General features: G+C 41.6%; 1 protein-coding gene across 13 annotated transcripts in view; it reads left to right on the forward strand.

Annotated features, from left to right (window-relative positions):
* The window catches only part of rapgef6 (Rap guanine nucleotide exchange factor (GEF) 6), a 330858-nt gene that overhangs the window by 283884 nt on the left and 32562 nt on the right, over positions 1 to 14412 (forward strand). For all 13 annotated transcript variants that reach the window (XR_013499761.1, XR_013499760.1, XM_078230817.1 and 10 more), the window contains 2 exons: positions 8636 to 8847; positions 11280 to 11403. Coding sequence is in view for 11 of the 13 variants with exons in the window: in XM_078230817.1 (XP_078086943.1) it covers positions 8636 to 8847; positions 11280 to 11403 (336 nt within the window). In the remaining 2 variants the exon portion in view is untranslated. The remainder of the gene's footprint in view (positions 1 to 8635; positions 8848 to 11279; positions 11404 to 14412) is intronic.

Here is a 14412-nt window from a genome sequence, read left to right on the forward strand (position 1 = left end):
TGAGAGTCGTAGCAGACATGCCGAATTTCCTTAGCTTCCTGAGAAAGTAGAGGCATTGGTGGACTTTCTTAACTAAAGCGTCAGCGCGGAGGATCCAGGACAGGTTGTTAGTGATATGGACACCTTGAAACTTGAAGCTCTCGAACATTTCCACTTCACCCCCTTTGATATAGACAGTGGCATGTCCTCCATTACGCTTTCTGAAGTCGATGACAACCTCCTTCATTTTACTGACATTGAGGGAGAGATTATTGTCATCGCACCAATTCACCAGATCCTCTGTCTCTCTCCTGTACTTCTGTACATCTAAGCCATTGATACAAATTGTCAATAGTGGAAGTCAAACACTGATCTTCTCAGTACCCTACTAGTTTGAACATGCTAACCCAAAATTGATCGTTTACTCTTACTCTGTTTTGTGTCCATTAATCAATCCTCAACACCTTTAATCCCATAAACCCTAATTTTTTGAAGTAACCTCTTGTGCAATACGTTACTGATTTTTTTGTAAAAATCCTTCTGAACTGCATTCACTTATCTACCTTGCTAGATACCACCTCAGGAAAAAAAACTCCCTCGAACAAATTTTTCAAACACACTCTTTTCCTTTCATGAATCTGTGTTGGATTTGCCTAATATTGTGATTTTCTAAATTCACTGTTACCACGTATCTAATTATAAATTCTAGCATTTTTCTTGCTACTGATGTCAGGCTAGCTGACCTATGTTTACCCGTTTGCAAAGAGTGGGGTTACAACCTATGGTACTTATCTATTCAATGTTCTATAAATAGAGAAAAATGGAAAAATCATTCATTCACATTGTAAGTTAGTTTTGAACAATGTGAAAAGTCTTCATAATTGGCAAATAACTGTTCTAGCATTAAAACTGTAGTTTTAAACCATATAGTCTCATTGCCTCAGATTTTGAAAGATGTATTTTTTCCTTTTTCTGACTCTTTCATCTTTCTCTCTCTCTCTCCAAGTACCATCTTTCGTTCCCTGTCTCTTTATTTTGCTTTCTGCACATGATTTGGCATTGACTTAAATATTTGAAATTGCAATCCTAGTTCAGAGTCTCTGGGCTGCATTTTCCCAGTTGGGTTACAGTTCCAAAGTTGGCCTCACTCTGGGCCGGCAACCCAGGAATAGCCTTAATGGGATGTGGTGATCATCTTCCTGCAGGCAACAAATTAATAAACCATCTTCAGAACCCCTGTCGAATTAAGAACAGCAGACAGTCCAGGGAAGCAATCACAGGGTCCATAACAAAGTTAGACCAGCAGCTTGGGTGCTGCTCAGTTGATAGGAGAGCTTGAAGAACGTCTCATCATGGAGGCACACTTAGTTGCCTGCAGAGATGTCAACAAATAGAGATCTGAGGCTGGTAGGGTCAGTGGGGTAGAAGGGAAACCTCTCTGCAGGGGGGAGTGATGGACAAGGTTGTGGCCTTCGATCTCCATGTCCTGTCATCAAGGCATGGAGTCTTTACTCTGATGGCAACCTGGCTTGCCACGCGTAGGGCTGGGAGTCTGAATGGGGAGGAATTTGTAAAATGCGTACAGGAAGGTTCTTTGGAACAATATGTAGATAGCCCGACTAGAGAGGGGGCTATACTGGACCTAGTACTGGGGAATGAGCCCGGTCAGGTCTTCGAAGTTTCGGTAGGGGAACATGTGGCAAATAGTGACCACAATTCTGTTAGCTTTAGGATAGTGATGGAAAAGGATGAGTGGTGTCCCAAGGGTAAAGTGTTGGATTGGGGGAAGGCTCGCTTTAGTGGGATTAGGCAGAAATTGGCAGCTGTTGATTGGGAGAGGCTGTTTGAGGGTAAATCCACATCTGGCATGTGGGAGTCTTTTAAGGAACAGTTGTTAGGGCTGCAGGATAGGCATGTGCCTGTAAAAAAGGAGGATAGGAAAGGTAGGATTCGAGAACCGTGGATAACCAGGGAAATTGAAGGATTGGTCAAATCGAAAAGAGAGGCGTACGTTAGGTCCAGGCAGCTAAAAACGGAGGGAGCTCTGGAGGAATACAAAGAAAGTAGGAAAGAACTCAAACGAGGAATTAGAAGGGCAGAAAGGGGTCACGAAATGTCCTTGGCAGACAGGATTAAGGAGAATCCCAAGGCATTTTATTCACACGTTGGGAACAAAAGGGTTGTCAGGGAAAAAATCGGACCTCTCGGACAAAAGTGGGGAATTATGCTTAGAGCCCAAAGAAGTAGGGGAGATCCTAAATGAATACTTTGCGTCGGTATTCACAAAGGAGAAGGATGTGTTGACTGGGAGTGTCTCGGAGGGGAGTGTTGACCCGTTAGCGAAAATCTCCATTACAAGGGAGGAAGTGTTGGGTTTTTTAGGGAATATAAAGACTGACAAATCCCCAGGGCCTGATGGAATCTATCCAAGGCTGCTCAGGGAGACGAGAGAGGAAATCGCTGGGCCTCTGACGCAAATCTTTGTCTCGTCACTGGACACGGGTGAGGTCCCAGAGGATTGGAGGATAGCTAATGTGGTCCTGTTATTTAAGAAGGGTAGGAAGGATAACCTGGGAAATTATAGGCCGGTGAGCTTGACGTCCGTGGTAGGGAAGTTGTTGGAGAGGATTCTTAGAGATAGGATGTATGCGCATTTAGAAAGGAATAAGCTCATTAACGATAGTCAGCATGGTTTTGTGAGAGGGAGGTCATGCCTCACTAACCTGGTGGAGTTTTTTGAAGAAGTGACTAGAATGGTTGACGAGGGGAGGGCCGTGGATGTCGTCTATATGGACTTTAGTAAAGCGTTTGACAAAGTCCCTCATGGTAGGTTGGTGCAAAAGGTTGGATCTCATGGGATAAAGGGGGAGGTGGCTAGATGGGTGGAGAACTGGCTTGGTCACAGAAGACAGAGGGTGGTAGTGGAAGGGTCTTTTTCCGGCTGGATGCCTGTGACTAGTGGTGTTCACAGTAAGAAGTTTAACAACACCAGGTTAAAGTCCAACAGGTTTATTTGGTAGCAAAAGCCACACAAGCTTTTGGAGCTCCAAGCCCCTTCTTCAGGTGAGTGGGAATTCTGTTCACAAACAGGGCATATAAAGACACAGACTCAATTTACATGAATAATGGTTGGAATGCGAATACTTACAACTAATCAAGTCTTTAAGATACAAACAACGTGAGTGGAGAGAGCATCAAGACATCTGTGGCATCTGTGTCGATGATCCGGCACGTCTTGCAGAGGTTGCTGTGGCAGGGTTGTGTGGTGTCGTGGTCACTGTTCTCCTGAAGGCTGGGTAGTTTGCTGCAGACAATGGTCTGTTTGAGGTTGTGCGGTTGTTTGAAAGCAAGAAGTGGGGGTGTGGGGATGGCCTTGGCGAGATGTTCGTCTTCATCAATGACATGTTGAAGGCTCCGGAGGGGATGCCGTAGCTTCTCCGCTCCGGGGAAGTACTGGACGACGAAGGGTACTCTGTCCACTGTGTCCCGTGTTTGTCTTCTGAGGAGGTTGGTGCAGTTTTTCGCTGTGGCGCGTTGGAACTGTTGATCAATGAGTCGAGCGCTATATCCTGTTCTTATGAGGGCATCTTTCAGCGTCTGGAGGTGTCTGTTGCGATCCTCCTCATCCGAGCAGATCCTGTGTATACGGAGGGCTTGTCCGTAGGGGATGGCTTCTTTAATGTGTTTAGGGTGGAAGCTGGAGAAGTGGAGCATCGTGAGGGTTATCCGTGGGCTTGCGGTACAGTGAGGTGCTGAGGTGACCGTCCTTAATGGAGATGCGTGTGTCCAAGAATGCAACCGATTCCGGAGAGTAGTCCATGGTGAGTCTGATGGTGCGATGGAACTTGTTGATGTCATCATATAGTTGTTTCAGTGATTGTTCACCATGAGTCCAAAGGAAGAAAATGTCATCGATGTATCTAGTGTATAGCATCGGTTGAAGGTCCCGTGTGGTGAAGAAGTCTTGTTCGAACCTGTGCATGAAGATGTTGGCATATTGAGGTGCGAATTTGGTCCCCATGGCTGTTCCGTGTGTCTGGGTGAAGAACTGGTTGTTGAAGGTGAAGATATTGTGGTCCAGGATGAAGCGGATGAGTTGTAAAATTGCATCTGGAAACTGGCAGTTGCCGGCGCTGAGCCCTGAGGCCATTGCATCAATGCCATCATCGTGGGGGATGCTGGTGTAGAGTGCCGAGACATCCATTGTGACGAGGAGTGCCCCTGGTTCAACTGCACCATGTGTGCCGAGTTTCTGTAGGAAGTTGCTACCAAATAAATTATTGCTACCATTGGACTTTAACCTGGTGTTGTTAAACTTCTTACTGTGTTTACCCCAGTCCAACGCCGGCATCGCCACATCATGACTAGTGGTGTTCCGCAGGGCTCTGTATTGGGACCTCTGCTGTTTGTGATTTATATAAACGATCTGGAAGAAGGTGTAACTGGGGTGATTAGTAAGTTTGCGGACGACACGAAAATGGCTGGACTTGCAGATAGTGAGGAACGTTGTCAGAGGCGACAGAAGGATAGATATAGGCTGGAAATTTGGGCAAAGAAATGGCAGATGGAGTTCAATCCAGATAAATGCGAAGTGATGCATTTTGGTAGAACTAATGTAGGGGGGAGCTATACGATAAATGGCAGAACCATAAAGGGTGTAGATACGCAGAGGGACCTGGGTGTGCAAGTCCACAGATCCTTGAAGGTGACGTCACAGGTGGAGAAGGTAGTGAATAAGGCATATGGCATGCTTGCCTTTATAGGACGGGGCATAGAGTATAAAAGTTGGGGTCTGATGATGCAGTTGTATAGAATGTTGGTTCGGCCGCATTTGGAATACTGCGCCCAGTTCTGGTCGCCACACTACCAGAAGGACGTGGAGGCTTTAGAGAAAGTGCAGAGAGGGTTTACCAGGATGTTGCCTGGTATGGAAGGGCTTAGTTATGAGGAGAGATTGGGTAAACTGGGGTTGTTCTCACTGGAAAGACGGAGGATGAGGGGTGACCTAATAGAGGTGTATAAAATTATGAAAGGTATAGATAGGGTGAACAGTGGGAAGCTTTTTCCCAGATCGGTGGTGACGTTCACGAGGGGTCATAGGTTCAAGGTGAAGGGGGGGGGGGGGGGGGGGGAGGTTTTAACACGGATATCAGAAGGACGTATTTTACGCAGAGGGTGGTGGGGGCCTGGAATGCGCTGCTGGGCAAGGTGGTGAAGGCGGACACACTGGGAACGTTTAAGACTTATCTAGATAGCCACATGAACGGAGTGGGAATGGAGGGATACAAAAGAATGGTCTAATTTGGACCAGGGAGCGGCGTGGGCTTGGAGGGCCGAAGGGTCTGTTCCTGTCCTGTATTGTTCTTTGAAAGATCACCTTGATCGAGTTGGCAGCCTCCGCACTCAATGGGGAGTCACTGCAACAGTGGGAAAACATGAGTGCTGTCACAAAGTGGCCCCTCAGGGGGGTCTCAATTCTCCTAAGTGATTGCCCCAACTCTGTGGAACAGGCAGCAAAAATTGTTCCCATCCACCACCAGGAAGGTCTTTCTGAAGTGGAAACGCATCAAGGAGCTAGCCCTATGCAGCTCCAAACTTGTCTCAACATGGACAGGAAGATTCAGCCTTGTGTGTATTGGGAACAATTCTTCAATCTGTTTGGTTAAAGAGATAGACAGCCGCTTTCCCTGGTCCCACAAGCAGAGGGTGCTGTGCTGTTTCACTAATTAGTCCAAATGGCAGTGGAAAAGCTCAAAGGAAGTCTGAATAATTATAAGTGTAAAGAACTGCAGGTGCCATTCGTTCATCAAATACATTATATTGACCATTCTGTAAGCAAAAATGAAGGGCAGGAGTAAACTCAACCTTGATATCTTTGTAGATAAGTAGTCTCTTACTGATGAACCACAGGAAATGTGCTATCTGAGATTAGATATTAGAGGAATGTCACTGTCAAAGAAATTAAACTTTGTTTGGAGTAGAGAAGTCTTTTTCAGTTCTAATGTAACATCACATTATACCCTTGAGTATGCTTTGTTTTACAAATTTCCATGTCTCAGCTGGCATTGTAAGAATTTTGTAACCGACAGTAAATGTTTTTGCTCTTGATGAATGCCAGGGTGTTTCTAACTGGTTTAACAGCTACCAGGTATCTCTGTGTTTATGGAGAAGTAAAATGCAGGAAGCAGACATTTTTTTACATCAATGTTCTCTGTTAGTCCTGGTGCAATTAATAAAAAATGACCTCTAACAGTAATTATTTATGTTACTTTCTTTAGGATTGAGTCCCAAGGTAATGTTTTGGATATGAGACTTACGAGAAGTGACTGTACCTTTTCTGCAATATGCTAAAATCACACTCGGAGTAAACTACTCCTGGCATTTAAAAAAAAAAATTGATGATTCTACAACCATACGAATTAGGAGCAGGGATAGGCCACTTGGTCCCTTGAGCCTGCACCACTGTTCAATAAGATCATGGCTGATCTGCTTGTAACTTCAACCCCCACATACCGAAAATCCTTCATCACCTTGTTAATCAAGAATCTATCTAGCTTTGCCTTAAAAATATACAAAGACTTTGCATCCACTGCCCTTTGAGAAAGAGAGTTCCAAAGACTCATGACCCGCTGACGGAAAAAAATTCTTCTCATCTCCATCTTAAATGAATGACCCCTTATTTTTAAACAGTGACCTCTAAATCTGATGAAGAGTCATCCAGACTCAAAACGTTAGTTCTGTTCTCTCTCCACAGATGCTGTCAGACCGGCTGAGATTTTCCAGCATTTTTTGTTTTTGTTGGAGGATCTAGTTCTAGATCCTCCAACAAAAGGAAACATCCTCTCCACATCCACCCTGTCAATCCCCCTCAGGAGCTTAAAAGTTTCAATCAGGTCATTTTTTACCCTTTTAAACTCCAGTGGTGACAAACCGAACCTCTCCAACCTGTCCTCGTAAAATGACCCAGCTATTCCTGTAATTATTCCTGTAAATCTTCTCAGAACTTCTAATGCATCTACATCCCTATATTAATAGCAAGGAGACAAATTATTCTGAAGAAGTGCTTGCTTTTTCCTCTTCCTTTTTATTTCATTGTATTGATGCAAATCCACAGACGTAATAGGTACTGTACTGTTGTGCTACTGCTCTAATAATTTGAAAAATGAGAGTTCAAATCCCACTGTGAAAGATTGAGAACTCAAAAAAAGTCTGGCAGTAGTAAGTTGATAACTTTTTTTTAAAAAGTGATCTTGATTTTTTTTTCTTGTCATCACAAAAACTTGCACTTGTATCATGCCTTCAACATAGCAAAGTGCTACCTAAGCAGGAGCATTATCAACCACTGAATCACATAAGGAAATATTGGGACAAGTGGCATGGTCAAAGCAGTACGTTTTAAGGAACATCTTAAAAAGAGGAGAGAGACTGAGGTGGAGAGGTTTCGGGAGGAAATTTCAGAGTTTAGGGTCCAGGCAGCTGAAGGCACTGCTGGCAATGGTGGAGTGATTATAATCGAGAAAGTGCAAGATGTCAGAATTGGAGAAGTGCAGGGATCTTGTAGGGTTGTGGGCTGGAGGAGATTGCAGAGACAGGGAGGAATGATGCCCTGGAGGGATTTTTAAAAGAATCATTTTAATATTGTGGAAGTGTGGACAGAGAGTCAGTGTAGGCCAATGTAATGGGTCAACGGCCCTCTGTACATTTGAGGACATGGACAGCAGAGTTCTCTATGAGCTCAAATTTACAGATTGTGCATTATGGGAGGCCGGCCAAGAGAGCATAGGAATAGTTGAGTCTAGAGATAGCAATGGTCTTGAGGTAGAGGTTAAAATTCAATTGTTTCACAAGCATCATTTAGTGGCCACTTTCCCTTCAGGAAAGGAAACCTACCTTCTTAACTGATCTAATGTATATATCCAATTTCATTCTGATAGCTACTGTTAACTCTTAACTGTGCTTTGAAGTTGCCTAACAAGCTATTCATATCAAATCAAGACCACTAAAGATTCCAATAAATGTTCTCAAGGCAAAGCTCAAATTTCAACAATGAATGAATGAAAAAATATCCAGGCAGGCAGTAGTTATTAAGAGTACTGTAATATCCATTGTTACTCAGACTGGCAAAATGTGTGAAGTGGTGTTCCTGAAGGTTTGATACTGGGGCCACTGTTCTGCACCATTTACATGGAAAACATTGTTATGGACTTACTGAGCCAAATAATCTGTTTCTGCATTGTAAATACTGCATAATAAAAATGATGTGGAGATGCCGGCGTTGGACTGGGGTAAGCACAGTAAGAAGTCTCACAACACCAGGTTAAAGTCCAACAGATTTATTTGGTAGCAAATACCATAAGCTTTCGGAGCACTGCTCCTTCGTCGGATGGAGTGGATATCTGCCTCCATCTGACGATATCCACTCCATCTGATGAAGGAGCAGTGCTCCGAAAGCTTATGGTATTTGCTACCAAATAAACCTGTTGGACTTTAACCTGGTGTTGTGAGACTTCTTACTGTAATAAAAATGAGTCAGAGGCTTTCAGCAATGTAATTGATATTAAACATGCCCTTTTTGGAATTTATTATATTCTCAAAAAATGCATTTATTGTCAGATATGAGCGTTAGAAGGATATAATTGAAAGTTTTCTGTTTCAGTGGGCTAAACCTTGCGCCAGTTGCACGTCTGAGAGGCACTTGGGAAAAACTGCCGAGCAAGTACGAAAAACTGCTTCGGGACCTTCAAGATCTCTTTGATCCTTCGAGAAACATGGCAAAATATAGAAACGTCCTCAGCAGCCAGAGTCTGCAGCCACCCATCATTCCACTGTTCCCTGTCGTCAAAAAAGATCTCACTTTCCTGCACGAAGGTATTCCATTATTAAAGTACAAGCTGCTCATGCAGATAATTCACAGCATGGAATCAACTGCTTGTTAAGTGTTTAACTCTTGCAGGATTATCCCCAGCCTTTGTGGTACTGTTCAGAGCTCTCATTATTCTCAGTTTATCAGTCAGACCATTAGTCACTATTCATTTTGTAACAGGTTGGGAATCTTGTTTATTCAGTGAGGCAAAGTGCTGACAAGCTCAGGAAATTTTAAAAGACCGTAACAATTTGCAAGAGTAAATAAGATGGCGGATACATTTAAATATGTTGGGCAGTCTTCTTTGCAAGTGACATGCATCAAAATAGGTTGCATTTTTAAGCAAACTGAACAGTTGTCAATCTCAGTAAGTGGCGCTTGGCAGGCCTGTATTTGTTATGACAGCTGCATGGATTTTTTTATTAAACGGCTAAAGGTTAAACTAATAGTCACACTATTTGTACTACTGTACAGTGCTTTTTTTAGCAGGGTAAGGGTTGAAATAGTGTTGCAAATGACAGGAATTTAATCAGGTCTGGAAAACCTTTTCAGTTTTTTTATTTTTGTGTGGTATGATGCACACATTACACAGAACAGCAGTGCAGTGGCTCAAGTAGCTGCATCAGATTTAATTTAATATGTCCAAAAATGTTGCCCGCCATTGAAATATCCTAAATGTGCCATAGTGTTTTGGATTCTGTAATAAATATTTTGATTTTTAAAAAAATAAAGAGTGTTAGGATCATAACACTTGTATGAATTGGGATTTTAGAATAATTGGGAAAACTAATAAATGATGCTGGTAGATATAGCAACTAACATTTGATACTAGTGATCCATATCAATTCTTGTCTGGGAAATTTGTAAGCAGTTGGGCCAGCATAATAGAGAAGCAGGTTATTTATTTGTCCGGTATTTTAATTGGTACAGCTTATTCTCCAAATGTTCATGTCTAACAGATTTTCCACCTATAATATGCCATCACATGTTACTTGTACCTAACATAATGTGAAGTGATCTGTATTAGGCATAAGAACTTAATTGAAAACTTCTGTTCCACAAATTGAATCCGGTTCCCACATTGTACACATATTTACAATTTTAACGGGAAAAATGACCACACAATAATCTACAAAAAAGCAGAATAGCATAGATTCTGGGAAGCTGAAACGCAAACAGAAAATGTCAGCAGGTTAGGCAGCAATTGTGGAGAAAGAAGCAGTTAACTTTTCAGGTTGGAAATGTCATCAACCTGAAATATTAAAAAAATATTGCTGTGGAGAATAGGATTGGGCTTGGCTGATGACCCAAATGACTGCTAATAATTTTACATACGTACGAACATAAGAATTAGGAACAGACGTAGGCCATTTGGGCCCTCAAGCTGCTCCACCATTCAATAAGATCATGGCTGACCTGATTGTGGCCTCAACTCCACATTCCGCCTACCCCCAATAACCTTTGACACCCTTGTTAGTCAAGAATCTGTTTCTCTCTGCCTTAAAATATATATTGACGCTGCCTCCTCCACTCCCTGGGGAATATAGTTCTAATAATTCACAGAGGAAACATTTCTTCTCATCTCCGCCTTAAATGGGAGGCCCCTTATTTTAAAACTGTATCCGCTTGTTCTAGTCTCCCACAAGGGGAAATATCCTTTCAGCATTCACCAATTTCATCCAACCTGTCCACTTTTAAAACAATTGAGTAAACATTTTGTATGGACTTCTGTGTACCCTTCTCTTTAACAGTCTGAGGAACATGGGGCGGCAATACCAGTTAAAAACATCTTCTCAAAGTGAATGTCCTTCTATTGTTTGCAGTGTGATTAATCGGCAAACCTGAACAATTGCACATTCACGTCGCTGGCTGTGAGAATTGCTGCCGCCTTTAACATTCATAGCACTGACCCGAAGCACCTCCATTTCCTTAATATTCATAATACTGACTTCCAAAGCTATTATCTCCTAGACATTCACAGTGGCAATCATGAGAGTTACCATTTCCTTTAATATTCATAGTGTTGACCCTCGACCTTAAAAATGTGTTCCTGCTTTAAAATTGGAGTCTGTGGCAAACCTATGTTTTTTTTTCCTTGTAGTTGGCTGCAGTTAGTAATACAATTTGCTGATTGCTTTTATTCTGGCGATAGCTGGTGATTGCTTTTTCATGAATTTTAGCTGCTTTCTGACTCAACAGCTACATTTTTACCTGGTGTTTGATAGGAAATGACACCACAGAATTATAACAGGAGAAACTGGTGTTGACATGGTGTAGGTCCCCTGAATTCAGTGCTAAAATGTAGTGGCTTTAAATTATTGTCGCCTTGGACACTGACAGCACAAGCCCTTGACAGTTTTTGTAGTTTATGCATTCTGAGGAAAATTAGGGGCCCTGCAAATTAATGCAGCATAATTTTTCACTCTTGCTTTCTAAGGAAATGATTCAAAAGTGGAAGGTTTGGCAAACTTTGAGAAACTGCGGATGATTGCAAAGGAGATTCGACATGTTGTCCGTATGACCTCCGTTAACATGGATCCAGCTGTAATGTTCAGAAATAGGTTAGTAACTATCAAGAAACGTGGCACTGCTAATGCATGACTGCTTTTGTTGTGGGAATTGTGTTCTATTTAAATCTGGATTCTGAAGATGATTCCTGGTGCATTTGTAACGTTCAAGATCATTTGTCTGTTTCTATATCTGTATAGTTGATACAAAAGCTTTAAATGCATTGAAGTGATATGCATGGAAATTTTAGAATATGCTATAGGACCTATAAAAAGTTCATTTGTGTATTTTTTTGAAAGCTCTGCAGTTTTGTGCTGATCACAGTATGATTTGTCAGCAGGCCCTTTTTTGTCAGGAATAGTGCTGGTTAGATGCACATTTTTTTTTCTCTCTTCCACTTCATGGTGGAAGAAAACTATTAATTCTATGTTTAAACATGCTTCTGTTTAAAAATCAAAGAGCGAGATTCTCTAGCCCCCCCTCAGCGTTTGCAGCAGGAGGTGGCATGCCATTCACTGGGATCTCCTGGTCTCACCACCATCAGTGGGAATTCCCACTGAAGCCACCCCATGGTGCCGGGAAACCCACGGCAGAGGGTGCGCCAGGGAATCCCAGAGGCGTGAACAAGTGAGAAGAACATGTGGTACTGAATGCGCAGTAGCCAGCTCAGATTACAATGAACGGCACACTCCTTGTGCGAGCTTGTGAACACCGGTATTTATATTAGAAATTTCACCAGTTTGTTTGGTCCTGATTATGGTAGCCCGTATTGCCAACATACAATATCTGGACTCAACCCAGATATCAGAAGCCAGCTAATTTATCTGAGCCGTAACCCACAAGAGTCTCTATTTAAGGAGGTTGGAAGAGAAACTGGTGACATTTTCCATTATGTAAAGTAGATGAGATCCACTTTTAAAATGAATTATTGCAAGGTGAATTCGCAGATGTTGAAGTGATGTTGTTTGATGCTACATAAGCTACTGTTACTTCTCTGAATCTGATAACTCATGTATTTAGGCTGATGCATTCAGATTTTAAATGTCAAACTTCCTTATCAAACTGAATAGTAATGATAAAGATAAAATAAATTTACCGTTAATTAAAAACAGTCAAGGGAGAGACAGCAGATAGGATCAGATAAAAAGCAGCAGAAATCAGGTCTAAAGATAATTGCTGCAGAGCATGCTATTCAACATAGCCTGAGAGACAGCATCCCCAATTTCAAAGTTTAAACAGTAGAAAAAGAGTAATGAACACTGGCATTTTTCAGTCCAACCTCCTTTGCTTTATCTTATTTGTGCTGTTGAAGTAGGCTGGAGCAAGCAACTTTAACTTCATTTAAACAGTAGCAGAAACCTACCAGATGAATTGAAGAAAGACCTACCCCTTAGTAATGTGTATTAAAAAATAAATCATGAGAGAAAAATCTGATATTCAGATTGCTCGTATGAAAATATGCATTAGTTCAATCAGTTCAGAATGAATAAATCATCTACTTTGTATCTGGATTTATTTAATGTAAATAGACCAAATGCAGTGTATGTATATATTATTTATATATATATATATATATATATACACACACACGTTTGTTGGTTCCAACTAATAATTTCTTAGTGAAACTAGAACACTTCTGTCTGCCTGCATCCTCCATTGACTTTGACCTTCGATTACCAAGCAGTGGTTGGCACTGTTGCTATTAAAAAATAATGTACCTGAAGCAGGAGTGTGAGATCTTTAAAGGAGAACAGGTGGTTGATATAGTTTCCTTGTTCTTTTATTGATGGGACTATTTCCCCCTTCTTGTTGGTGATATTACCATGTAACTAGAGGTGCTCTTTCCAAATCCACCTGTAAACTGACTCTGTGTGACTTGAAGTATGGAATGAAGTGAACATTGCTGTTTCATTATTTTATGTCCCTGCGTTTGTCTTCATCTCAATTTTCTTCCTTACACCCCTGAAGGCATTGACTCTCTCTTGTCTGATAGCTTGAGTGAATAGTGAGTTGGGTTAGCATTGATCGAGATCTTCATTAATGCAGGGTGCTGGTAAGAGCTGCTTAGTCTGACATAGGAGATTGGTTTGGTAGTAAAGATTGAATCATTATGGAGTGATTAAATCATGATGTCTCACTACATTGTCATCAACATTTGCCATTAAAAATAAAAAAAAGCACCTGCTATCTTCCAAAACGGTTATAAAACTAGAAAGAATCTAAAGAGTTTTGAACTTAATCCCAAATCAATTAGTAATCCAGAATTCCAGCCATGAGACAAAAGAAGAAAATGTTAGAAATGCTGAGTAGGTCAGGCAGAATCCATATAGAGAACAGAAATGTTTTGAGTATGGAATGTTCATCAGATTCCGAGGATTAAATTTGAATTTTGTGTGTAGATGCTCTTTTTCAGTTCTCACAAAGCGCAAATTTCTGAAACATGAAGTTTTGGAATGTCACAGATGTCACAGCGTACTCGTCAACAATTGTCTCAATTGCCTATTTCAGCCTGACTCAATCTCAATTAACACAACTCCTGTTAATAATCAGAAAAGTTGACGAAAGTGTCAAAAACTTACTTCCTCGTCGCAACTGAAAACTGATTGTCTCTTCCCCTACAATCCCGTCCAACAAAAAACGAATTCAAGTTTCCCAATCGGCCACTAAAAAGATATTTGAGGGTCAGCTTTAAGGAGGAAATTTGCTGTACTAAAATTCTTATCTTCATTTTATATAAAGGAAGATGTACCTTTATTTGTTAGTTGCTTTATTATCTTAGAAATGCTGGTTAGAAGCTACCCAAAAACAGATAATTTGACCCCAAAATCCTTAGGATGCAGTCTGGGTAGCTGCAGCAAGATCCCTCTGTTAATTGCGAATTCTGATGGACAGCCTGTAGTTTGACTGGAATCTGGCACAACCCTAGATTTTTGGAGCTAATGTTTTCCAACCCCTCCCATCCAAGATGACATTTTGAGATTCTTTCCTATTTGATGCCTTAAATGGCCATTCTACCCAAAACCCATTGTCCAAGGGGAGGGGATGGTGGTGGCAAGTAGGAA

This window comes from Mustelus asterias, chromosome 16, assembly GCF_964213995.1.
Source record: "Mustelus asterias chromosome 16, sMusAst1.hap1.1, whole genome shotgun sequence".
NCBI classification, from domain to species: domain Eukaryota; kingdom Metazoa; phylum Chordata; class Chondrichthyes; order Carcharhiniformes; family Triakidae; genus Mustelus; species Mustelus asterias.